At 39.0% G+C, this 27,300-nt stretch overlaps 1 protein-coding gene across 2 annotated transcripts; it reads right to left on the reverse strand.

Moving 5' to 3' along the window:
• Nucleotides 1-456: 456 nt before the first annotated feature.
• On the reverse strand, nt 457-26,987 carry YTHDF3 (YTH N6-methyladenosine RNA binding protein 3). Of its 2 annotated transcripts, none has more exons than XM_037379408.1 (5): nt 26,604-26,987; nt 24,559-24,583; nt 18,622-18,707; nt 15,664-17,256; nt 457-5,001 (listed from the first exon to the last, which is right to left on the reverse strand). In XM_037379408.1, exons 1-5 carry the CDS (start codon nt 26,625-26,627, stop codon nt 4,978-4,980), a joined length of 1,752 nt encoding a protein of 583 aa, XP_037235305.1. In that variant the 5' UTR covers nt 26,628-26,987; the 3' UTR covers nt 457-4,977. The 2 variants fall into 2 exon arrangements, with proteins under 2 accessions (XP_037235305.1, XP_037235304.1); XM_037379407.1 differs by lacking the exon at nt 457-5,001 and adding an exon at nt 12,357-12,424.
• Nucleotides 26,988-27,300: the final 313 nt, after the last annotated feature.

Here is a 27,300-nt window from a genome sequence, read left to right on the forward strand (position 1 = left end):
TCTTCCCAGAAAGGGGAGAGCAATGGGAAGGAATGCTTACTTAGATGGGAGTAAGAAATTCACTGCCTCTTGAATATCTAAGAACAGACTTCTGGAAGAAGGTATTTGAAGACCCACCCCATTTGCACTCTGCTTGCAGTGTGGTAAAAATAGTTTCTTGTGAAATACGTAGGAAAACTGCTTCGAAGAGACATCCAACTGGTCATTGACTTCCATTTGTTGGACTTCTACTTTTGAGGAAGGACAAGGTCAGGGAAAAAAAACCCTCTCGGGTAACATGAATATCATGCATCCCTTTATATTAACAAACAGCAAGTTTTATTTGGCTTAGAGATCCCTGGATGCTGAAAGTATCATTATTAAGAATGCTTCAAGATTATTATGGGAAGAGAAATACTGTCAAAAGCTCGGGCTGGATACAAATTTAACTTTGTGAACTGAAAGGTTCCATATTCATCATATTAAAATGCACTTTATTAAAATACATAAAGTAGGACAGACAGTATAGAACAGATGTTTTGAGGAAATCATGCCAGCTGCACACTAATATTTTAATTTTATGAGACCAAACTAATTTACTTAAAATTCCTATGATCCATAGAGATATTCTTTTCTCTCCCATGCTAAACCATGGTAAATGTGTCAGGCTGAAAACAGAATAAATGAGGATGTGAACAGGTAACTCTGATGTAAACTTTCAAACAGATTAAATAACATCAGATGGTCAATTCTCATGCCAAAGAATCCTCATTTAAGTTACCATACTCTAACACACACAAAACCCCACAAAATTTAAACCTGAATAGAAAATAACTGCTTTCTCAATCTTGCTTAATTTATCAGTAAATTACATGGATCTTCACCTGGCAAAAGGATAAACAAGATCTGTATTTCCTCAACAAAATGGCAGGAAAAATGAGTTCAAAAGCTTTAAAAATAACATAAAATGCATTCAATAAAGGGAAAATTCTATTTGAATGCCTAGAATTATTCATTTAAAAATAAGTCAGTACCGCAGAAAATTCAAAGACTGTCCATACTGGATTTCCACTGTACTAGATAGAACCAGCTGAAGTATGTATCTTTCAGTGAAAGAACCACCAATAATTTTGAAAAATTAAGGTAACTGCTACTTACAGAATTCAAAACACTGTTGCTTCAACTCAAGTTTCAGCTAGGAAAGATGCGTTGATACCTGTACATCAAAATAGTTTATTTAAAACCTCTTTTTTAAGGAGTATATTTCAAATGTGTAAACATTCCTATGAAACTGAAAGCAGTTTCAAAATAGAACTTTGACTGAACAGTGAAAAATAGATACGATGCTTCCTCCTAAATATTGTTATTTGCATTTGACCAAAAGCTTAACATCATCTTTTCTTTGGCGACACAGATTTGTCTGGGACACAAACCATTCTGGCAAGGGGCTTTTGCATCTAAATTCTGCAGACAGTGCATTATGAAACTGCCAGAAAATTCAAAAAAGAAGGAAACAGAGCTAGAGGATGTATAGAAGCAACTATTTCATAAATTAAGCATAGAATAGCAAAACACATGAAGCAGTAAAATTTGTCTTGAATATTAAGCTTTTCCCAAACCAAGTCCCTCAAAATTAAGTAATGCCCATGTCTTCCTTAAGCCAGCAACTTGAGCATTCAACTGACAGGAATTATTTCTTGTTGAAGTCAAATACCAAAAAAACTATGTTAAAGATGCTGATGTTACAAAGTCAAGAGACACTCAACGGTTAGCAAAGCTCATACAACTTTGATTTGTCCCCCCGTGTTGGCAGGACAAGCTTCTCAGCAGTAACTTTTTTGTATGAATTCTCAGGTCTCTTCAAATGGAAAAAGTAGTCGAAATGGAAAATACTCAGCATTTCTTCCCTCCTGGTATCACTAAATGTGTGTGATAACACCGTATCTCACTGCCACTGTACACTACTGAAATCTTACACTGAAAACAGAATTGATTTTTATTTTCTTGTGGAGCCGTTCCCAGTTTTAAACATTCTGCTGCACCTCTGGTTCACCAACCCATAGTGCAGCTAAGCCTATTCAACACTGGGTACCTGGTCCTGAAAGGGCAAATCTTCCTTGCCCTCCCACCATCTCCCTTCTAAACATCTAATCTCACAGAGAACTGCCCAAACCGTTAAACCAACAGAAAACGTCTTGAACTGGCTCAGTATGAATCACAGGAAAACAAATGCTGACACAAAGGAGAAGGCATCAGGAACAGAAAAGGGGTTCCACTGACTCCTCCATTAGCAAGCGGCCATTACAACAACTTCACTGTATTGAAAAATCAAGACCCCCAAAAAAAGGTATTTCTACATTTATTTGAGATATTAAGCACCATTCCTTTTCTTTCTGGAGGAAAAGAACTCGTGCATAAGGAAGCTGAAGGCTAGAAGTTTCACATGTCCATTAACTAGTACAGCACTCCATAGCTGATTTTACAATGTTATATACTATTTTTACAGTACTTTATATGCACATAAAATTCCTTTTAATTTCAGCTGCACATACTAAACTCTCAGCAGTCAGCAAATCAGTCGCAACATGACTAACACCATCAGCAATGAAACTCTTCTATTTGTAGATTTGCTAACAATCCTGGAACAGTGTAAGAACTGTCACAGCTCTCTAAATGTGATCACCTCCTTCTCTCACAATTCTGTCTCATTTTCCGAGCTTTCAAAGTCTGCAACACACTGATGAACCCATTTTATACTAAACCTGATTCAATCCAAGAGCAATGCTCATGCTATTAGAATAAAAGAGGCAAGGGGTAAAGCAGAAAATACTAACAAAGCCTGCAAAAATATGAATACTGCAGTGGAACTGCAGGCTGCACATGCAATCAATTCCTGAATGCCTGACTCTTAACAGTAGCTTTCTTTTAAACAGAAACTTCTGTGCATTTTTGTAAGATATTTTTGTAACAATGAAGCAGAAACATGCTGATCCCTTGAAGGATCATCAGAAGGACTACATTCTTTGGACTCACAACATTAGCCTTTGCCACTTCTACTGACCAATGACAGTTGGAATAATAGACAGTAATCCATAAATCAGCCCAGAGAGGGAAACAAATAGCTATAAAATTTGTTAGCAAGAAACAGATATGCATGGAAGCAGCAATTTTTGGGCTCAAGCCAAATTTCATAGGGTTTGGGCTTGAAACCTTTATCTCCTGCTCTTTTCTTACAATAAGCACTTTGCTTTTCCCTCCCTTACACCACTTAGTATTTGTTACACATCTGCATTTAAGTGAGATTGCTTCTTTTCCCCAAAATATGGGAGTGGCTTCCCTTTCGAGCTTCCAGAAAACTGGCTGTAAAAATTAAGATTTGTATCTGCTGCTCCGCAGTCTCAAAAATTTTTTAAATAATGAGCAAGAAATAAGTGTGTACTGAACTTTTTGTGTTTGCAAAGTTAGAAGAGTGCAAGAGGCTTAGTAAGAGAGAAAGTAAAATACAGCAAAATAGTCTGTATTGAAAACAAACCTTTGCCACTTAAGCTCCAGAACTTTGATTGCCAGAATCTGTAAATGAAGGACTCAAAACACAATATAAAAATCTGTGTTGGACAGTAAGACATAATACATGTTTAAGTAATATGTGGTATTGCTATTTTAAGCTATAACATATCTGACTTCTACACTGCTGTTCTAAAAAGAGAAAGCTATCCCTGGAGTTTGGTACAGGCTGTTCAGTATTTTGTACAGTCAATACACCCGCTTAACATTTTTTTAATATTCTTTTCCAGCAGATAGAATGTGTTGCTATATAAACTGAAACAAAAGACGTAATTTCTAGAAGTTAAAAACTAGTATAGAATTACCCAGTTTAATACATATTCTAAAATTCTTGCTGCTTGGTTCTAACAAAAATCACGTTAACATGGCCATGAATGTCATCTCCATGGATCAAAGTATTTTTCTCAAAATATTTTCAAATGGGGGAAAAAAGACCTGGATGTTGGGACAATGAAACAAAAAAATTTGAGAAACAGAGTATATGCTTGCTAAACAAGAATTATGTTTATTTAGCTAGTGAATCACCTAGAGGAGTAAATTTTCACTTTCATGATAGCAATCTGTCAGGCTTGCAAACACCCAGAAATAGGAATTAAAGATTACTTTAAATGTAGTTATAAAGGTCATAAAAAGTCTGATTTAGACTGAGGTACATTTACTCAAAACTGAGATTCATTGAGTGGTAGCAAACAAACAGTTCCTCAGACAAATGCACTTTTTTCAGAATACATGTTACAGAAAAAAAAAATAAAGAAATGTGCATTAACTGGTGGTGTCCACCAAGCTGCATATTAATATTCTCTTACACCAAACAGTTTGAAACAAGGGAAATGTCATTCTAATATAATTTTATGTTACGTTTCATTTGGCTAAACTGCAGCTTAAAGTTGCTTTGCCATATTAAAAGATTACTACAATAATTTTCACATGAACATTTAGACTTGAGTTTTACTCCAGGACTAAATATGGCATGATTTGCTTTTAATCTGTTGAATAGCTAAAAACTGACAATTAAAAAAAAACTACAACAAAGAAAAAATTAAGTTGAAGCAATGTGAATCTCACATCATTGAACCACTTCTAATGGTTAAATGTTAGTATTTAACAAATTCAAAGAGTTAATGAATCCTTGCATTCGTTCGGTCTCCTGTGCCTTAGCTAGGATGCATAAATACAAAAGACAGCAGATACTGGTAAAAGCTTCAGGACAGAAAGTGCTTGACGAAGGTACAGTTCTCAAGTGTGTTTGGTGAGAGAGTATAAGGGCAGATGCACTGATGAGAACCATTACAAGAAGAGTCAATTTTGTGTTAAAGTGTTCAAAGATGTCACCTTAAGCAGAAAAAAGCTTTAATAACGTCTTCTTAGACATATTAGGCATTTCCAGAGTCTACATCATTAGTGTTGTAATTCTAGCAGGACATCTCCATATAGTTATTGTTTGTTTCTATTTCTCTCCTGAAAAAAAACAAAAAACAAAAACACAAAGGAAAATTATGTTAATACACACAATTCAATATTATCTGTTTTCTTCTCACTAGAGCAGTTGCATTGCTTGCCATTTCTCTAAATTAGGCAACAAGCTTTAAAGAAAAAGCTTCACTTTTTCAGGAACATGAAATACTTAGTTCAAGCTAACTTCTTAAAGAGAAACACAAAAGTATATGTCAAACTAAGAGGCAAATACATTCCAAAAAACAGGTAACGGAAAAGGTTTTATAATGTTACTTTTAAGTCACTTCTGATAAAATATACTGCACAAAGTAAACTGAGTAAGGAGACCAAGGGACCTACAAACAAGCAAGAGGTACCCTGAATCCTCTGCTTAACTTGACAAAATATGCTCTGTATTAACATTTAAATATTCTAGTCTCCATCCATTATTATCCCTGGGGAAAAAAAAAAATAAAAAAAATCACATTCCCAGGTACCTCATTCAGTGCCCCCTACAATAAAATGTTTCAATGTGCTTAAGATCCAAAGGAAAAAGTTGGCCCAGTACCACCTCATCCATACAAACACACTGCTGAAATGGTGAGAAAAGCCGTTAAAAAAAAAAAAAAAAAAAGCCATCCATATCCTTCTTAGAAATTACTTTTAATAGCAAAAATACAAAACCAGTGAGGTAGGAATGGCTGGAAAAAAACCCTACCTGAATGCAAGCCTGAGTTGCATTCAAGACCATATTCACTACAAAGCCCTCACAGCATTGCAAGATGTTGCATTTGGTGTAAAGGAATGAAGAATGTAATGTCACCTGTGTAACGCAAACACAATGATAAACAACTATGTACCATTAAGGTCTAAAATACTAATTGCATTGTACTTCTATCAGGGACTAACAAGTTCTGTATTCTGTATTACAAGTCTAAGAGAGCAAATAACATTTTCAGCACTTTATCATCATCCTCCATTTTCTCTACTTTGTTAAACATACACTTAGGCATTATGACTACCTCTAGGAAAAAAATAAAAGCAGATCAATAAACTATATCTCATTGCCTTCGTTACATACCCTCTAGACTGTAACAAGACACTGTAGGCTGACTCTAAGAACTAGGAATTTATCTCCTAATACCATTTCCTTTCTCAATATAGACTGAGCACATCATATAATCTTTTTTGAAAAACCTTCATAGAAGAAAGGTAGGTTCCCTCCCCCACTTAAAATAGAACAAAAAACTCCCTCATTTCCAGTATTTTTATTGTTACTGCATTACACAGCATGTTATAAACTGAACATAAACATAGCAGGGAAACCAAAATAAACCAGGAGGCATTTGAACAATCATTTCAAAACCACTCTATCTGATAGCATGCTGAAACTTCATTATGCTAGGAACTATTTAGAAAAGGTGCAAATTAGCATATAAATCTAAATAAATTCTGCCAAAAAGACACTATAATGAAAGAAGAAGATACATAACATTTATGTTGGTTATTAGAGCACTGCTGATGATCTAGTCCTAAAACCAACCTCCAAGTCGCTTCAAGATGAACACCAGAAAAGTAAAGCTCACACAGTGTTCTTGGTCACAATAAGCAGCTCATGGTCCAGGCAGCTGTATGTCTAAGACTGAACATTCTCTAGGGCAGAACTTCAGTATATTTAAAGCCAGAGCGATACTTGCACAATTCTGCTAGCAGTCATTTTTTTCCTAGTTCAAAGAGACATGGCTTATATTTTCATAGTAAAAGACTTTTTAAAATGTGAGATTGTTAGTATCAGTCATTAACGCAAACTGGTATGTTCACAGTGCACATCTAGGCTGAAAACAGATGATCGCTGGCCTCATGCCTCACTATGCATGTAAGGCATGCAAAAATAGCCTGCTCACACACATCTCAGATTTTTCCTCTACTATTAGCAGACTTCAACTGAAAGAACTGCACTAAGTGCTGTAAAACACTACTGTGTATTAAGTAGGAGCCTATGAAACTGTGACGTTAAATATCAATATTTTAACAATTTTAAATACTACCTATATACAAATAAAATAATCTGTTCCTGCCTGATTGCAAGTATTATGTACGTAACCACTGATTCAAGCTGTCTAGAAAGTCTCTCTGCATTGCAAACTGCTGCACAGTAAACTGACAGACCTTGTGCTTTGGCCCCTGAACTCAAAATGCATTTAAGTTCATAAAAATCCAAAGCAGAAAGGGAAGGATATCCTGATTATATGCTTCCAATGGATGAAATCAAGGAGGTGTTAGAAATTTTAAGTCCATTTTGAATTCTACAGAGGAAGAAGGCTTCAAAACACCACAAGCACAAGGTAGAGAAATTAAGTACTATCTGAATTAGAACAATGTGGGAATCTATTGGCTGGTTAAAGGTACCTGCCAGGTGCAGACCACGCAGTGAGCCGATTTCACACATGCAAATAAATTTCTACACAAACTGACAGAACCAAGTGAAGGTGAACCTAAAAATGCTTGGGCCTTGGAAACATGCATCAATCTAGTGCAAACAAAACCATGGAATTAAATGGTCTGAACTGGGAGGCTGACTTGCTTCCAAATTTCAGTTCTCTGAACTGACAGCATTAATCAAATGATCCCATGCTGAAAAGCAGCTGCAATGCAACTTATCCTTAGATTAAACGAAATCTCTGTGCTAACAAAATTTCAAAATTCAAAGCAACAAAAATGTTCCCTGATCTGATTTGAAAGAAACTACCAAGATGCACACAACACTGGCTTCTGGAAGTTTTTGTCAAAAGGAAGGAAAATGAAAGAAGCCCTCATCTTAAGTAGCAAAAATGTGAATGGTAACCTAACAACCACCTTGGCTGTACTACTTCTTTTTCCAAGATCTTACAAACTGAAGCTCCAAGTGAGGGAAGTTAGACCTGAAGGAAGGACCTTTGCTTCTCTTAGACCAGTTGCAAGTGCAAGAATTTCAAGGTGTCCATTTTGAAAGCTATCCAGGATTGCAAGCTGGCACAGGGAAATTGCAGAGCTCCCACACAGACTCACCTCCAGCACAATCAGCTATACTTGCAAAAAAACCCCAGAATTTTGCCAGACTTTTGCATCGTACTAAAATGTTTAAAACGTTCATGCCTGAAGCTGTCTGTTTTGCCCCTCTCCCAAGAGGCAGCGTTCTCACAGCAGCTTCAGAAGGCAACATGTAGCACATCTTTGTTGCCTCACTGCGAACTGTGACTTAAAGATTTAACTTTAAAGCGTTGCTCATCTGCAGTGTAAGCTACCATGTCAGATTCATTCTGTGAAGTGAGGCACAGGCACATATCTCTGCCAACTCTGCCGCGTGGGCAGGAACACCTGGCAGGGGCAGAACAGACAGCTGTAGAGGTGGCGAGAAGAAGCCACAGCAAAGTTCATGAAATCTCATTTACTAATGGCATCAGCCATAATCTGCAGTTTATTGCACTCCAGTGTACCATTACAGCTCTGACAGCATAAACACTGACCTTAGTACTTGAAAGCCACAATGAAAAACTGATTACTGAAAAAACTGAAAAACGCTGGAACTAGTCCATTTGTAACACGGACCTCACAGGCTGTTAACATGAACTACATTACTGAAACTTGAAAACAGTGTAAAATAAAGGTCTCTTAACTTCTCGTTCTTGAATTCCAAACCAGAGAGGGTAAATCTGAAGACAGAGATTACCTCAAAACCAGATAAAGACATTTAAATACATTTTTCTGAGAAGCACTTCTGGGAAAACAAGAGGGAAGGATCTCTAAAAGCCTTACACGGACCTAGCAATTTTTTTCCTGTGGAGATGCCATCCCTTCCTAAACACTCATTTTCCTCTGTTCCTTACCCCAACATGAAAACTACAAGGCACACATTAAAAATCAAAGTCACCACAGGAAGTCAAACGAGGTTTTACCACTCCAGAGCAGTTCCTTCTCCTGGTAAGCCTTACGAATTAATACTCAGAATCTGAGACCTTGCTGTTGCAGATCATTTGAACTCCAAACAGTAAATAAGGCTTTCAAGCATATAAATATTAAGAAATTCTGAAAAGGTACAAGATCTAGAGTTTATTTATTCTTCCTACTACTTTTGATAGCATTTTACTTATTGCAGTCTCTGAAGCATACTTAGCAATAGCAAAAATGAGAACAAATTACAGTAAAAAGGTAAGTAAGTTTAAATTTGAGCAGACACCTGCATTGTTAGTGGAACATGGACAGACCATATTTTTTTTATTGCCTTTATCATTAGCTCAATAAAATTTTAATCCACATCTGAAGTTCCACAGCACAGTAAATAACAGGGCACAAACATTCAGGAGGCAGGAGTGGGGAAAGAAACAAAACTACTTTAAAGATGTTGACACAACAAGGAAAGGCTCTGCAGAAACCAAGTTTGAACTCCATGAGCCAGAAAAGCCCTTCCAGTCTTGTTTTCCCAGGTAGATACTTTCAATGCTGGATTGGTGAATTCTAACTACAAGTAAGTAGCAAGTGCTTCCTTTCAGTGCTGTACTTCATTACACATTTTTCCTCAGACACCCATGGGCAACAAGATGATCTTATTTAATTGCTCTGCTAAGGAACCCATAGTACTTCTTGGAAGAGAAATGCCATCCACTGCAGGGCCTACGAAATGCATTAGGGAAGAATTTCTCAGAAAACTTTTCTTTAAGCCTCACTACTCATGCTATTTGCACACATGTAACTGAAATTCCAGTCTATCATGAGAAAACATGAACTTATTTTATCTTGGTTTCTCATTATATACTATATGAAAGTGCAACAAATGTGCAAGTTTATATTTGCTTTTTCACAACTGACTAAAAACCCTAGACACAGAAGCAAAACAATAACTACCTGTCAATACGAAGTACACTAGCAAACCTCTGAAAATGTGTTCAGAAAGAACTGGGCTCAAACAGCTTAACATTCCTGTAATATAGCATTTTAATTAGATGAATCTAAAGGTTAAAAGTCAATCAATTTTGATACAAAACAATCCTAGTTCAACTGAATCTACAGAAACAGCTTTACTAGATATGCAAGATCTGTATGGTTTTAGAGAGCCATTTTTTCCAGCAAAGCACCACCAACAATCTTTACTCCAGTTTTTGCTAACTAGCCCATCTGTGACACGAATCAATGAAGCAAAGCTGAAGTACTGCATGGAGAATCACATAGGTAGCAACTTCCTTGCAATATGCAGGGATACTTCTTCCCTGCAAACTGCAGGAAAAGCACCCGTGTTCTAATCAGTTTGTTCTTAACAGAGCAGTGCAGTCTGGGGAGATGCAGCAGGAAGCAGAAGGCTCCCACATGAATTTTAACAGCTATTCATGCATACTCAAGGTTCTGCTTTTGCTCTGGAAGATTTAGAATTCCTCCTTTGCTTTTAAAACCACAACTAAAAGACAGAGCATTTAGAAAAGGTAGAGCTGTCACAGATCCAGATCAATTCATGTTTTAAGTTATGTCTTAGGCAGCTACCTTCACATTTAAGAACACTGAAGAATTAAGATTCCAAAAATGACTGCTCTCTTGAGCATTAAGGTAAACCATCTGGTTGATATTCCTAGCTTTTCCAATAGGGGTCCCTATTTTACAGGAGAAATGCGTCTTTTAAGTCCCAGAGTCAGAGAATTTAAACCCACTCCGTAAAAGACTCTGTAGGTTTGATCTTGTAGACAGCGATTTCAAACTGAAAAATGCAACAAGATCCATACAATTGCCACTATAAGCTAAGACGGCCTGTGAGTTTAATTACATTCCATCTTTCATTCAACAGACCAATAATGTGCTTCCAGGGCTGCACCATCTTTTCCCTTATGAGATAAAGGCAGGCCACACTGCTCAAACCCTTACATAGTCACTCTATATGATACTGTATTTTAACGTCCAGACCTTTCCATACTATCCCCATGCTGTAATTAATTGTAAAACCTACCTCTGAACAGAAACAACTGACTCTACCAAACACACAGAAAACAGGCACATTTGAAATCCATGTGTCTATCACAAGAGAACTGGCAGGTCATTTTTAAGTGTTTCCAAAAGATGCAAAAGCAAATGAAGACATGGTAAATAAGCCCACCATTCTGGGATGAAAATTCTGGATCAGTATGTCTAAAATTATTCTTGCTGCAATTAATCCTTTTCTCCTGAAAGCAGAGGTACATGCTCAACTCACAATTATCAAGGGAGCAAAAATGTGTATTGTTTCTACTTTCAGACCATATTGTTTTTTCTTAAAATAGACAAGAGGTCTGCAATATGACTGTCATTTATGAAGACGAAACTGTATATAAACATCCAAGTTCAAGGAAATTGCAAAATAATGGCCCTTGAAACATCAAAAGCATATAGGAAATGCACACATTAGAAGATAATACATAATCTATTTACTGTTTTGAACTTCTTTTAGATGTAAATACACAAATTTTAAAAAGTTCTCTGGTACAACTATAATTTAGCTCTATTTTTAATGTTGGTCAACTACCTGTTTTCCTTGACTTGTACAAGGACTGTGAATGTATCTATATTTGACTTTGATATTATAATCTAGTAGTTGATGGCTGGAAGGGGGGGGTGGGCTAGGGGGAGGAAGAAGTGTCAACAATTCACTCTTAATGGATGTTTTCTCCCTTCCTTCCTTCCAAGATATTTTTAAAAAATATCAAATCAAGCATAGTCAGCAACATCCTGGAGTGGAAAGGAGTTACACTGCTTAACACTGCAGCCTCATCATGACCCAATTATCAGAGAAACAGAAGTTAACACTAGTGTGAGAAGGGGGGGGGATATGAAATTACTCAGTATTTTCTGAGTAATTTTGGTACTTCTCAGAGTCAGAAAGTTTTAGCTGTAACAGCACTTCTATTACAAGATCTGTAGTACAACAGGAAAAAGTTACCATTTTAAATGCTTATTTACCTGCCTATTTACAGGCTACCTGAAAAGTAATAATTCCAAATGCAAATTAAATGAACACAAACATACACCAAATTCCTCTACCTTCTCCTACAAATAAAAATTATTTATTTTTCTGAACTATCTCACTAAGAAAACAAATCTGAAGCATTCTACAGTTACGTGGAACCATGATCTTTTTTCCACTATATGCTACAAAAGTAGAATTCTGCACTAGAAAGCAACAAAAAAACCGTCCTAGGACAACAGGTAATTGCAGGTTAACAAGCCACCACCTGAGGGTGAGGAAGTTGTCAACTCCCAACTACTGCATTTTTTAAATGAGAGCCACATTTCATTTTGATCCATGTATTTACTGAAGATCAGGTGCATAACTACTAATACAGCATTTTTTTAGTTTTCAGTACCTTTTACTTTCCTAATGTAATTGCATGCTCTTAAATTGCATATTTTAAGACGTCCGTTCTGTTTTTTTAGATCTTACTGCTACTGCTCTCTGTTGAAAGACAATCACATTTTTAAATAATCTGCAGACAATATGCACATTTGCACCACAAAGAGCTGTTCAAACTAGGGTAGGGACTAAAGGCATTTCAGATTATTTCAATATACTACTGATTCATGGAGAAATATTGCTGATTTCTCTGCTCCTTTGGTTAAAGATCACAGTACTTGTATGTTTAAAATAGGACCCTGAAACCTGAGCCATAAGATGGTTGAATAACCAATGAATGATTATTCCACAAATTTGTTTCCAACCCCAACTGTAGACACCCTACATGCACTAGGGTTACATCAAACAGTAAGTGTAAATACTAGAACTTCAGTGTTTACTAAAGAGACTATTCATAGTCATTTGCAAGTAACCTTTATCAAATGGCAAAGTTACTGAAGTTTCATGTTAATCACAAACTATTCATGGCACTTTGGTAAGTATACTGACGTATTTTAATAAAACATACTGGTCATACTGGAAATTAATTATTGATTTCCTCCCCCCCACCCCAAGTTGTTAAAATTAAACTTTACAAGCAATTATTTTAAAATAAGTTAGCTGGAATGATGAACAGTTATAAATTAAATTAATAAATCATATGCTGTTTACTATGTTTAGGACACTGGCTGTATGACAGTTTGTTACCACCCATGGAACAACACAACATTAACTGAGCTTTAAGGAACATGTAAATGACTACTGCTGCTTGATGCATTTTACGGTTTTTTAACATCAATAAGCATATTTTTTGAGACCAAAACACTGGAAAAAGTGATTGCCACAGCTGCCATAGAAAATGGGCATGAACTTAACTTAGTTCTACGGGCAGTAGAAAGTGCACAAATTTAAATACAGCTCCATAAAAGCCTAGCTGGCATGAGGTAATTAAGGATTACTCAATTAACCATAACCCAGAGCTTACAATACTAATCGTTGCATTTCCAAACTACTCTTGAATCATAGAAGAGTTAACAATTGTATGTTTACAATTTAAAGACAGGTTGTTTGTACACAGTGTAATAAAAGAAACCTAGAGGTTTAAAATGAACACTCAATCATAAGAGAATGATGAACTTTCAGTAGCTGTCATTAGTTTAATTTGGACTTCCTACATTGTAAGTACATATTAATTTGCTTAAGGCATATCTCAAATCCATCTAAAAAGAGAAAGCCTCAGAACTAGATATGCAGCTCTAAATATTTTTTTTATAATTTCCAACAAAACCAGTTTGTATGATGTTGGAGAATTATCAATGCCTACTGTGCAATTATCTTGACAAGTATGTTTTCTCTCAATAGTACCGGGAAAGGTAACTGTTAACAGACAAATGCAGAGTTCAGTACTAGAGTCATACAGATGCTGTATGTTTCCCTGAAGATATTAAGGGAAACAGCAATGTTATTTTATTATACAAATACGCTTAATCACAGTCATCTAGTTAGAGACCTACTAACCACTGCATTTAGTACTTTGAATTTTACATTTAGCATACATAGAAATACTACCAACAATCTATGTTCCTCCCCCCCCCCCCCCCCCGACACACTGCATATCATAGCTTCTTACTACCACCAAGGGAACAAAACCACAAATAAAACATTCTCTTCCTGAGTTGCTAGGACATGTCTGAATTATGACTCCTTAAGATAAGTTTTTTTCACAAAAATAGATACTTTGAAGCAAATCAGTTATTTGTGGAGTGTCTTAAAACATAAAAAATTAAGGAAATACTGAAACAGAAAGGCTACAGAGAAACACAGTAACCTTAGTCCTTCTGAAACATGAGCAAATACCACAAGGAAGTTGTACTAAAGCCTGAAAGAGTCAAAGTTTTCCCCTTGCACTGAATATTAGTTAAGAATGTGGTCCATCCTCCCATCATGCAAGATAGCATGGAATTAACAGTAATGATTTAGGCCATACTCAGTTTTCTTTTTAGGAAAAACCAAAAGGCGTTACGTATCCAACTGGGTTATCATTTTGCCTCCAAACAATAAAAAACTTCCTACGTGACAATTTATTGCAGAGTTGTGCAATAAAACTACAAAATCGATTCTGGGTATTCACAACTGGTCTATAGGAGATGCAATGTGTGTTGGAAGGACCAGGAAGATATAAGAGGTGGAACCACTGCAGCACTACTAGAAACCTAAAAAATACGGAAGCTGTGAAGCAGATAAAATTCGTATGCAGCGAGAATTGTGGCAGCTTCAAGAAGTGAACCAGTTCAGGACTTCACATCCCACAAAGCACCTATTTAGTATAAACCCTAGACTTTTGAGGGTTTTTTTATTCAGAAGGTGGTGTGACAGGATAAACAGAGAGCACTACCACCAAACTGCAGTGATGCAAACTCCCACTTCTGAATACTTGCACATCATCTAACTGGTGCAATAGTTCCTGAAATGTTCCTCATCATGAGACAAATCGTGTATTTACAGTTACCAGCAAGCTTGGAAAGAAAATAAATATAACAAAAGTAAATATTGTGGCCAATGGCGAACACAAGTGTTATTAGTAGGGAGAGTACACACAAGACAAAGTAGACAAGTACTACAAAACAGCTTAAATTAAATTCTTTTCTCCCTCTTCTGGTTTTCTGAAATACCTCCAAAACTAAAGGTTTCTCTACAGATCTATCGTAGGCATACTTTTCTTCACAGAAATTAATTACACATTACTTCTTTCAGGAAATGTACTACCAGAAAGGTCCAAAAAATTATTCCAACACTGTACAAGTCATCCTTGTAGCACTTTTGTGTTTCACAGTTGTGAAATGGTATCAAGGAGAAAGCCTAATTTTCACAGTAATCATGCTATTAACATTTCATTAAAGCAAAATTTGACTTGTAATGATATGTTAAATAAAGTAAGCTTCTTCTGTAATTTCTGGTCTTTTCTGTGACATCCAGAAACTGTAAAAATCTAAACTAGAAGACTTCAGTTATGGGTAATACACTCAATTCAATTTTTGTTTACTTTGAAGGGTAAAACATGTCAGAAGTCCCTGATGCAGGCCTACGTTTGTGTTATGGTTAAACACACACCTGCATTAACACCACAAGTTACAAGAACTTAAATCTTTTCATTAAGAGCTAAATATCAAGTACAGACAGCTTGGTTAAAAAACACCACTTTCTGATTCAACTCTCACACACAGAAATTCCAGCTGTATGAAAAACAAGGTTTGCAAGCCAGAAAAAACAGGAGACATGTTATAATGACATTGATTTCTTACCCTACGCATGGCTTCCTCCTCCTCTTGACGCTTCTCATAATGTGCAAAGTCATCAAAGATTGAGGTGGTATGCTTGAAAGTAGCAATTATTTTAAGCACTTGCTTGGCTTTTTCTAGGGGTACCTCTTGAGTGTCTCTCGAATTGGTAACCGGTTTGTTGTCATTGTTTTCCAAGCGAATATGCCGCAGTTGGTTATTGGGAACGTCTTTGACAAAGATCCATTTGACATCAAACTTCCCCTTCCATTTATCCTGAGACCAGACACCAGCATATGCATTGTAGTCCACAACAGACTTCATCTCAGCCACTCCACAGAAGTGTCCACTGCCATTCACACTGAAGAGTAAATACAGTGGGCCTTTTCCATTCAGGGACCGGTAAGCAGCATCCAAGCGCTTATTACCATGTTCAGTACTACACCAGATAGAGTACTTAATGGAGCGATGAATATCGTCCTCTGAATAACTTTTGATTATAAACACACGTCCATTCTTCAGATTCCAATCGAAGTCTTTGGGATTGTAGTTGTTTATGGCCTTTAGTTTCTCCAGCACTGGGTGCACTTCCACACCAGAAGGTGAGGAGCTGACGGATACAACACCTAAACCAAAGTTCTCACTACCAGCTCCGTTGTTCTGGCTGAAGCCCACACCCCTATTACGAGGAGCTACCCAGCGGTTTTGCAGCTGTTGCTGCTGCAACTGGTGAGGCTGGGCCTGCTGCTGAGGTCCTTGTTGCTGTTGTGGTTGCTGTGGCTGAGGCTGCTGTTGAGGCAGTTGGCTTTGCACCAGTGGTGGTGGTTGAATTAATGGCTGAGGCTGCTGGATTATAGTCTGAGGAGGCAGTACTGGTTGGGCTGGGGGTGCTTTTACCACTGACCCTTTGTCATCCCAAGTTCCAATATTCATGTTATGTTTTATAGGTGGTGGTGGTACAGCAGGGCCCCCAATGCCCACATTACCTTTAGGCTTGAGTTTCGGCTGAGGTTTAGCAGGCTTCCTTGCAATGGCAGCCCATGAGGTTGGTTTAGGTGCTGAACTGCTAACTGGGGGCACGCTGTTTGCTGCAATGCTTGTCATACCTGTACTGCTCAGAGCTGAACCTACAGTTTTTGTTACAGCAGCCGTCATATCTCCACCAATTTTCAGTCCAGTCATGCCTTGTTCAATGCTGCTAATACCAGGCACCTTGCTCAGAGTATCACTGCCAAATCCAGCCTGTCCATCTGCTATGGCTCTCCCAAGAGAACTAGGTGGATAGCCATAGCTGCTGCTGTAAGCAGAGCTTTGTGTTGATTGTCCCTGAGATCCACTTGTCCCCCATGTAGAGAAGTCTGCATTCCCAGGAAAAAAATTAAATCCGTGCTGCCCAAGAAATGGAGGGGTATTTCCTAATGCCCCAGGTTGACTAAATACACCATCAGGTATGTAATGGTGTTCGCCATTACTCATCTGTCCATAAGTTGTCAAGTATGGCATTGGAGGGTCACCTGCAGTTGACCATGCTGCTTCGCCTAAAGAGTATGGAAATCCAATGGATGGAGCATAATAACTAGGCATATATGGGTCTGACATTGGTGGATAGCTGTTACTCTGCAAGAGAATAAAACAGAAATCAGCAATATAGACAATTATACTCAGCGAAAAACAAAACAAATTGTAATACAGTCCAAAACATTTTTAAGGATTATATGAAAGCATTTGTAACTTCCACCATTCCTCCCAACATAAAAGATGAACAAGGTTAGAAATGGCCATTTTTTTTCCTCAAGAGACCTTTTCAAAGCACTGAAGAGCTCCATTTTTTGTAATATATTATCTTTATTTTCAGTTACTGAGCGAGGCTTAAAATGCCTCTATGTCAACAGTATCAAGAAAATAACACGCTACTTTAAAAAACAAGTCATAACAACTTTAGTTTCATAAAATCCGAAAAATAGCTGCAACCATGATTTAAAGTTTTGGTATTCTTAGTTTTTTCTCAAATTTCTCACTTCTAATTGGAGACACCTGCCAGAACATTATAGTGAAAAGGATGGGATGCCTGTTTGTTTCCGAAGGAACAACCACCAAACCGTAACATTGCCACACTATTGAGAATGGGCATTAAGTACAATCTGTGGTCTAGCAGAACAAAGTTTGCTACCTAAATTCAAATCCCACTCCTAAAACTCTTGGGAAATCACAGCATTTACTTCTTGAGAAGATAAAGCTCCAAGAGATTTGAAGGACTACCCCCCTATGACTTCTGATGTTGTTTTGGGGAAAAAACCTACACGTTATCATCCACTAGCTGATGCCTCCTTCATGTTGTATTATTTGAAAAAAAAATGGGAGGGTAAGGAAAATTCTCAAAACCTTTTAATAATTTGCACGTTCTCCCTCTCTGAAGACCACTACAGCTAACAAACTTAACATAATGAATATTAACTTTTGACTACAGAGACAATTCTAAGCTCTGGAAATAAGTCATTAACTTCCTGGCAGAAGAGTTATACCAAGCTGTAGTAATACTAAGTTTCAATCTATTATGCCATCAACTGCAAGCTACTTCTACCAACTTCAAAGGAAATCATGCCCAAGCAGTTAATATTTTCTCAGAGCCACTGCTGTTTTGAACTGCATCCAGTAGATTATGATTTCACTGTGGGGTTTTGGTTTGGGGTTTATGTTTTGGTTATTGGGTTTGGTTTTTTCCCCAAGCTCCCTGTAACTGCATCTTTCTGAAGTCAGAGCAGAAACCATCAGACCATGCCTTTTAATTTCATCTTTTCCAGAATTAAGACAACTCTTCCTGTTTAAGATATCGTATAATAAGACGGGATACAATACAAAATTGTATTTCAATAGATATTCAGGCAAGTAAGTAATGCTAAGAAACTTCATCCAAAAATTAATTGTCTGGAAGTCAACTGAACTCCAAGATTAACTTAAAGATAGTAAACAAGGTTCACTTACCTGATTTGTCTGACTACTTAGATATGGCTCAAAATCATCATCATTTACTGCATCCTTTTGATGAATCGAACCGTTTTGTACTGAAACTAAAAATAAATCTGTATTAGGTATACTCTCTGGAAGATCTATGTTGCACTTTTAATCTAGATAACACTTCTAAATCGCCTGTACATTGAAATATTTCTACTTGTGCTTTGTTGAAACTGAACATATTGTTAAGCACCACTTTGGTAAATTTAAAGAAAATAGCTCATCCTGTTGATGATCCTGATCAGATCTCAGGAGAGGTCTGGAAAGATGATGTTGTGGCTTAACCCCAGCTGGCAACTAAGCACCGCATAGGCACTCACTCGCTCCCCCACCCTCCCCTGGTGGGATAGAAAGAAGAATTGAGAAAAAGGTAAAACTTGTGGGTTGAGATAAGAACAATTTAATAACTGAAATAAAATGAAAGATAATAATAACAACTGTAATGAAAGGGAGAGAGGGGGAGAGAGGAAGAAAATCCAAAAGGAAAAAAAACCAAACAAGTGATGCACAATACAAATGCTCACCATCCGCTGACCAATGCCCAACCAGTCCCCAAGCAATGATCACAAGGCCTCAGCCAACTCCCCCCAGTTTATATACTCAGCATGACGTACTATGGTATGTAGTACCCTTTTGGCTAGTTCAGGTCAGCTGTCCTGGCTGTGTCCCCTCCCAATTTCCTGTAACCCTCCAGCCTTCTCCCTGGCAGGGCCTAAGAAACTGAGAAGTCCTTGACTTAGTATAAACATCACTTGGCAACAACTAAAAACATTACCAGTTAACAACATTATTCTTGTACTAGATCCAAAATACAGCATTGTAGCAGCTACTGAAAAGAAAATTAACACTATCCCAGCCAAAACAGGGGCAGATGGCAACCAGAGCAGACTACTCCTGACTATTCTTTCCTGTGCTCCACAGACAGAGGAAAAACTACAGGCACACCTTATTTGCACAGGCAGTAAATCCAGCGTTTCCAGAAGTACCAGACAAAGCGCAAATGTGCAGACCAACCAGATCAGACACATTCAATAGGTTCAGGGAAAGCTGCAACACACAGCTTTCTCCTGCCAGGAGGAAAGGCAATTGCCCACCAAGACAACCATGAAGGGCACTATTCAGCTATTTATTTCTGTATTTCCCACATAATATTATACTGTACTGCATTAGTGGCAGCATCTCAAGCTCTGAGGGGACAAAGCAAGACAGACACAAAAGCTGAAGTCCCCAATGGTGATCACAATCCTCTCCCAACATATATGCCACTATACACTGGATATCTCTTCCTATCTGCTCTTCTTCGCCTCCTATTACCTTTAATTTCATCTAGGCATTAATTACATCTACCTGATATTTTCCTGCTGCTCAAATTACTTGAAGTGTCTCTCTACTCTCCCCCAGGCTACTACTCATAGTCAAATTGCACAAATTTCTACAAAGTTCCACTGTTTCCTATGGTGCAAAGCAGAACAGGGACTTAAACCAGCAATTTGGAATGATAAAGCCTGAAGATTAAGCCCTCTTCTCAAAAATAAATTACTGCTTTTCCAAATAAAATCTTTTTATTATCTATCAGATTGGGGGGGGGGGGGGCTGCAGGGTAGTTTTATAGCGATCAGGAAGGTGCACTGAGACACCACGCAGCAGAAGTTACAGCAACAAAACAGCAGATTTTCTGACAGCTTGAGATGCTGACTTAGGAGCTGACTCCATGGTTTCCCTCTTTCAGCAAAAGCTTCTGAAAAGTATATACAACCATGTACCTAAACTTCCAACTTTCCTGGAGTTAGTGTTTAAGAGTGGGGTTTTTTTTCTGTTTCATTGGCGGGGGTTGGGAGGGTGTTGTTGCCTAAAGTTCACATTGCAACCAAGCGGTGTCTGGAGCAAGTCACTTAATACAAAAAGAGTTTTTTTCATTTTTTTTATTTCCCCCACATTTGACTTTAACACCTCTAAAACAAACTGCCTTCAAGGAATGAAAGTAGCTGAAAAAATGACAAAGAAATAGATGTAATTGCAAGGGAATAACCAAAATTCTTGAAAAATGTATTAACTTCAGACAGCAGTAAATGAGCTAAAAATTCGTAATTTAACACAGAAGATTTTTTTTTCCACAACAAATATCTACGAAGAAAGAAAGCAACTTTTGTTTTGAATACCTTGAAGCTTTAAAAGTCAGTACACTTGATACTTCAGTTATTACAAACTGGCACAGTGTGTATAGCCAAATATGAGCAGCAATGGTGAGCACAATGGGTTTTAAAACTTGATAGGACAATATTCCTAATTAAATACCAAATTTAAATTGACATTAGGTGTTAGGGGGTTTTCTTCCCATAATTAAAGAGTTTCCATTAAGGTCATTATTCATCCTGAATTTATACACAGTGGTAACATATGAGCTGGAATACTATTTTTATCTTTATGTTTGGCCCAGTCACACAGGGGATGAGCCTCAAAATCTTTTGTCCATGCCATGTTTGTTGCTTAGACTTAACTAAATAGTATAGAGAACATAATTCTCAAATACAGTTCTGTTATACCGAAAAACCTAGATGGCAGCATACAAATTTCTTAAAAGCACGCAACCACAAATAAAGGAATAAACAGGTGCATGTCAAGACCAGAATCCTATCAAAATTAATCTCCTCATACTGACAGCTAATCTTCATAAAATGTGCATCTGCTGTGTTTATTGTTTCAGAGGTATCTAAAGGTCACTTAAGACAGAATTATTTTTGGTCTGCCATTACAACTAACACGGAATATTCTTGTAAATGTATTTTCTTTCTTATTCATTCTGTATTGAGATCTTATGTTAACACAAAGTAGTTCTATACCAATATCCCTCCTAGAAATATATACCTTTCCCAGGGAAATAGCATGACTTGAAGTGTGTTTCTTTGGCTTTTCATTCTAACTTTACATAATGTGTTAATAATGAGGAATGTAGCCCACACACACATTTAACAAGAGCAAACAGATTAAGATGCATGCCTCATTCCCAAAAATCTCACATTAGGTGTTCCAACTGAACAGGGCAGTGATGAAGAATACTAATTGAAACTAATCTACAGTTACTAAAAATATCTCTTAACAATCCAACCCTGAAAATACTGTATACTTCCGCAAACACTGTGCAAACGTATCACGTAATGAGATATTGGGAAGAAAGCAGCTCAGCAAATAAAGGAACTTAAAGCTTATATTCTTTTAACTGCTACCATCCTTTGAATAACCACTTGCAAAATGCACAAATGATGGCCAAAGGCGTAAGAGTAATTTTTTCATTACAAGAAGCCATTAAACCTTGATTACTGTGAAGAATAAGTACTAAAAGAAACATTGACTATTTCATCCTTGTTTAAGCTTAACACTTACATTTAAAACTTCTATAAAACCAAAATTTATATACATAGATATCTAAACAGAATTCAGACAGCACTTTCCTATGACATGTGATACACTGGCACACCAAAGGGGGGAAAAACCAGGAGTTTCAGGAATGCGTTTCTCCCCCCGGCCCCTCCAAGCGATCAGTTCTGATGTCTTACGTCAACTGTAAAGCAGTTGACAACTAGAATAAGAAAACTTTCAAGATAGGATAATTTACTCATTTAAGCCTCTGAAATACCAACATTAATATCCAACACAATAGAACTGTTCTGCACGCTAGAACTTCAATCCCAGAAATTCTGGTCAAGGGAAACAGCACAGTACACCAACTTACAATCAACTAGAATAAAGCATGCAAAAAATTTACTAGAGCATACAAATCACCTACCTCCCAATATAATTTGCAGGTCTAATATTTTTTTGTTTTGATATGGAAAAATACTCTATTGACATGCATACAGCCCTTATTCTGTTCACTCACATTTTCTCATATGCTCTACCAGACATGTGGTCAGTAACCTTTTCACCATCTTCTTTAATGTTACTACTCTTATTCACCGAACCAACTTCAGATTAGTCTTAACAGTATCACATCTTCCCTTGAAGCTTCTTTAAGCTGGGACCTATCATGACACCTGAAAAAGATTACTGTCTGCTAACATGTGGTCAGCAAGGATTGCTGATACTAACTTAATTTATCCTCTTGCAAAAATCTGTGACCCAAAGCCATCTACTCATGCTGCACTATGCTTAAAGCTCTTAAAGCTCCCAGGACTTCAATCTAATGCTAAATCGTAACTTAGTTTCATTAAATCAAATAATTTAACAGAACGGAGGAGACTAATGGTTTGTTTCACTGTAGTTTTCATTTAGGTCATATTCTTACCAAAAGAATACATAGTAAATATCTATTATTTAAAAGAATGCAGTCCATAAAAATCCAAGCTCAGAAATGCAAAAATCTCTGCCTTACATAGCAAACTAAGAAACGTGTTTTAATTCAAACATTCTGCAGTATCCACAGATTATAGCACACAAAAATATGCTAACATAAATACATTAAAGTAAGGCTGACTTGTGCACTTTCACTATTAAACAAGCTGCAACATAACACCTAAACAGAACTGCTTAATACTTCCTCTCCAATTCATATATATATAGTTCAGAAACTACTTGTACGATTCTCTAATAGATGCATCTCAATAATGTCAGTAAAACTGAGATACGGTAATTCAAAGGATATGAAGCCATAAACTACTCGCTAAAATGAATATGACTTTTCTCATTCACGGGCAACATGGAAGGTATAAACACAAACTATTTTAAAGACACAAAGAAACAGCTTAAAGCTCCAGTTTGCAAGAGAGAACAAGTATTCAAGAACGACCAAACTGGGAAGGTAAAAACAAGCTCATTTTTCACTGAACGCAGAGAAATTAAAAGTGGCCAAATCCAGCAAAATTCGCAAACTATTTGCTACCTCATAAGTGATGCATGTGATAAGCAGCAGATAATCTGCACAGAGGCTAGAATATGTACGTTGTGGATAACATTGAATGACAGTTCACAGAGAACAATTAGATTAGTTCAGATAATGAACAACAGGGGGCAAAGAATACATGAGCTCAAAAAAGAAAATTTCTTATCTGCATGAAGAAATAATAACCATATTAACACACGAAGGTACCTGTGTGCATGCTATTCTAACAGCTCAGCTTGCTGAGCACCTAAGAATTAAATAGGCACAAATGTACTAATTAGGCAAAACAATTCCCAAATAGAGTATCAGTCTTTGTATCAAAGATAACAAATTCCAGACAAGAAACAAATCGTAAGACAACCTGAGATGCTGTTTATGAGACTTGCCAAGAATTTTATACAGAATAATATTAAGCAGTTAGCTCCTTGTTTCTGTGGGAGAGAAGAAACCCCGTTGAGTATGGTATTTAAAAACTAAAATGTTGACAGAATCATGAAAAAAGTAGAAAAGCAGAAGACCTACAAACACTGAGAGAATATTCTATACTGACACTAAAATGAAAAGCCTACAAAATTTCTGAGAATAAGGAAGGTGATGTGTTCTGCTCACAGATATGAGTAACTAAATAGTCATGTGGCTGCTGTCTCGCAAGCTGGGGAAGCTGTTCAAAAGATTCTTCCTGATGATTCTAGCACACTGATTCTATTCACTGCACAGAAAGGCCCAAGGTGTACTGTTAAAAGAGATTATACAAGCATATCATAAAGTCAGCTAGAAAGAAATAGCTATGTTATTGTCTGACTTCTGACATTAAACTTTATTTGCAAAATAAAACATTTTAAATTTATGTACCACTGTGCCACAGTAAAATGGTGGGAAATAACATTTTGGCACACAATTCCCTGTCATCTTGCTCTGAAATAAAACACATCCTATAGCTACATTCTCTTCCCACAATTGTCTGAAGACAGATTAACCTCCATAAACAGCAGCATTAGAGACTTATACAGAAATACAAGGAATCAACTTACCTTTATTTCCCTGTCCTTTAGGTCTCTGTATATAGGAAAGGTGGGGGGAGGGGCAGGGGGAAGCAAAACAAGTTCAGTTAGAATCCTCTAAAGTTTACTTCAGGGTAATTCCATTTATTTGCCAATTCTGTTCTTTTAAAACTAAATACCCATTTAAAATATTATTTAAAACATTAGACTATATAAAATAATACCACATAAAACATTACAAAACCCCAAAAAAATAATTTTAGAATTGAAAAACTTCACCAAAACCCATTAAAATAATGTAGTCTTTTACAGCATGTGAAGTTTAAATGGTATCAAAAACCTGATCCCGCTGCCCCCAAAATACAAACAATAAACAAAGCATAGAGTAAAAGAACAAAGAAAGTTAGTAGCTTAAGATTACTGCCAGTAAACTTCATTATCATATGTCATCTTTTAAGTTGACTGATGGGTACTTATCAAAGAATAATCTACAATGCTTTTTTGATATACAAAGGAATACACAGCAATACTGTAAGCTCAACTAAGAGTTGCATGTCCCTCATCCATGCAATTACATTGAGAAAATGATACGCTCTATATGAAGCTTTCACACAAGGAAATAATACCTTAAGGAGGATTTTTTTTTTTTTTTAGGATTAGTCATTACAAAACACTGTTAATCTGTCATGTACTAAGAATCACTGTAACAGTACAAGTTACAGTATCCTTAATTTCTCTATAGCAAAATGTAATAGCTTAGAAAAATAAATGCTAGCCCATGAAAATCTAAGTCATCTTCTCACACATGTACAGCTAAGCATGAGTGGGTCTTCAGGCTCTCTAACAATTTTAGTCCTAAAAACCTCAGTATTCAGAGGTTTGCAAGTTCAGGAGGCAATCACCTCCATCTTGCTTTTATGTGCATCTGTCTCAGAGTTATCACAAGACTGTTTAACACAGCTCCATCTAAAGCTGCGCTGGTTAGTCAACTCTCTCTCCCAAAACTGGAGAAAAATCTCTGTAATCTTAAACACCCGAACCACCTCATCTTTTGGGATTAATCTAATCCAGACACAAAGGCATGCAGAAACCAACAAGAGACATAGAACTAAAAAAGTTGGGAAGAAGCCACCTTCGTGGAAAACAGAGCAATGAAAAGCTAAGAGATCACCGAGCTATAAATAAGCACATAAAAGGAAACTGGAGAGCATGCACAGGGACAAAAGAAACAAAACATTAAAGCCGCAGAGAGAAAATAAAAGGGGGCAGAAGACTGCACGGCCAACTTTTGGGGAGTGGCAGAGGCCCAGAGAGGAAGCAGAGACCAGGACAGAATCGCTTCCAGCCAGCCAGCACGGCCAGCAGAAGCCTAGCAAAGACACAAAATGACAAACTCTAAGGTCCATGAAGAACCAACTAAAACAGCGCAGCACCGCGCAGGGAGAGCGGCGGGAAGAAGCGGGAGGCCACGGGGAAGGAGCAGAGGCCCGAAGGAAGAAGAGGTGGGTGAGGAGCGAGAAAGGCACGAAGGGAGGCGGCAGCAAGGAGCCAGAAGGAATGAGGGGTGCGCAGGGGAGAGGGGAAGGAGCCGGGCACGGCGGGGAGCTCGGCACCGAGGTGCTCCCTGAGCGGAGCGCGGAAACGGGCGCCCGGCGGGGCTTGGCGGGGGGGCCGGCCCGCCGGTGGGGACGCGGAAGGGGGCAGGCCGGCAGAGGGCCGAGCCGGCGAGGCGGCGGGCCCGGCGGCGCGGAGCTGAGCGCCGGCGGGCCCAGCGGGCGGGGAGGCGGAGCGGCTCTGGCGCGGATCACCGATTATAAATAGGGGCTGCCAAGCTGGGAAAGGGCCCGCCATCCCGGGCGCCGCCGGCTCCGATTGATCGCCGCTGCCCATGGCGGCAGGGAGGGAGGGAGGGAGGAAGGAGGCCGCTAACCGCGCCGCTCCGGCGGCGAGGGAAGGTGCAGGTAGCCGCCCGGCCGCCGCCCCCCCCCCCCCCCCCCCCCCCCGGGGCTAACGACGGGCCAGAGAAGAGGAAAGGGTAGGGAGAGGGCGGCCGCCCCTCCCGCCCACGGCCGTACCTGGTCGACGCTGGTGGCTGACATTATTCACGGGGAGCCGCGATCCCCTCGCTCCGCTACGCCTGGGCCTCGAGTGATTCCGCACGCCGGGGCCGCTCGCTCGCCCGCCCGCCCGCCGCGCCGCTCGCCTCCGCCGCCTCCTCCCCGCCGCCTGATTGTCGCCGCCGCCTGGGCTCGCTGCCGCCGCCGCCGATCGGGTTCCCGCTGGAAGGAGCCGGCCGGCCGGACGCAGCGCCGCTTCCCCCCCTGCTCTGGGCTCCGCTTCCCCACAATGGCGGACGGGCTCCGGCTCCTACTTCCGCTCCGCGGCGCCCTGACCTTCCGCTCCCCCTCCGCCGGCGTCGCCACTGACCTTTCCCTTCCCGTCCCCGCCTCCATGTCACGTGGAGCGGGAAACAGCCTCGCGCGCGCCCGCCGACGGCGGCTCCGACGGCGCGGGGGCGGGGCCTGCGGCGTGCAGCGGGGAGTGCGCGTGCGCGCGGGGGGGGGGGGGGGGGGCAGGGGGCGCGCAGGCGGAAGGAGCTGGTGCCTCCCCCATCCCCTCCCCGCCCGCGGGCCCGGGACGCGCATGCTCCGCGGGGGAGCGCTGGGGAATGCTCGGGCCGGGGGCGTTAAATAACGCTCATTGCCTCCGCTCCACCGCGTGTGTGCCGGGAGGTGGCGGCGTAGCGAGGCCTGCGGCCGGCAGGGCTGCGCG

This window comes from Falco rusticolus, chromosome 3, assembly GCF_015220075.1.
Source record: "Falco rusticolus isolate bFalRus1 chromosome 3, bFalRus1.pri, whole genome shotgun sequence".
NCBI classification, from domain to species: Eukaryota; Metazoa; Chordata; class Aves; order Falconiformes; family Falconidae; genus Falco; species Falco rusticolus.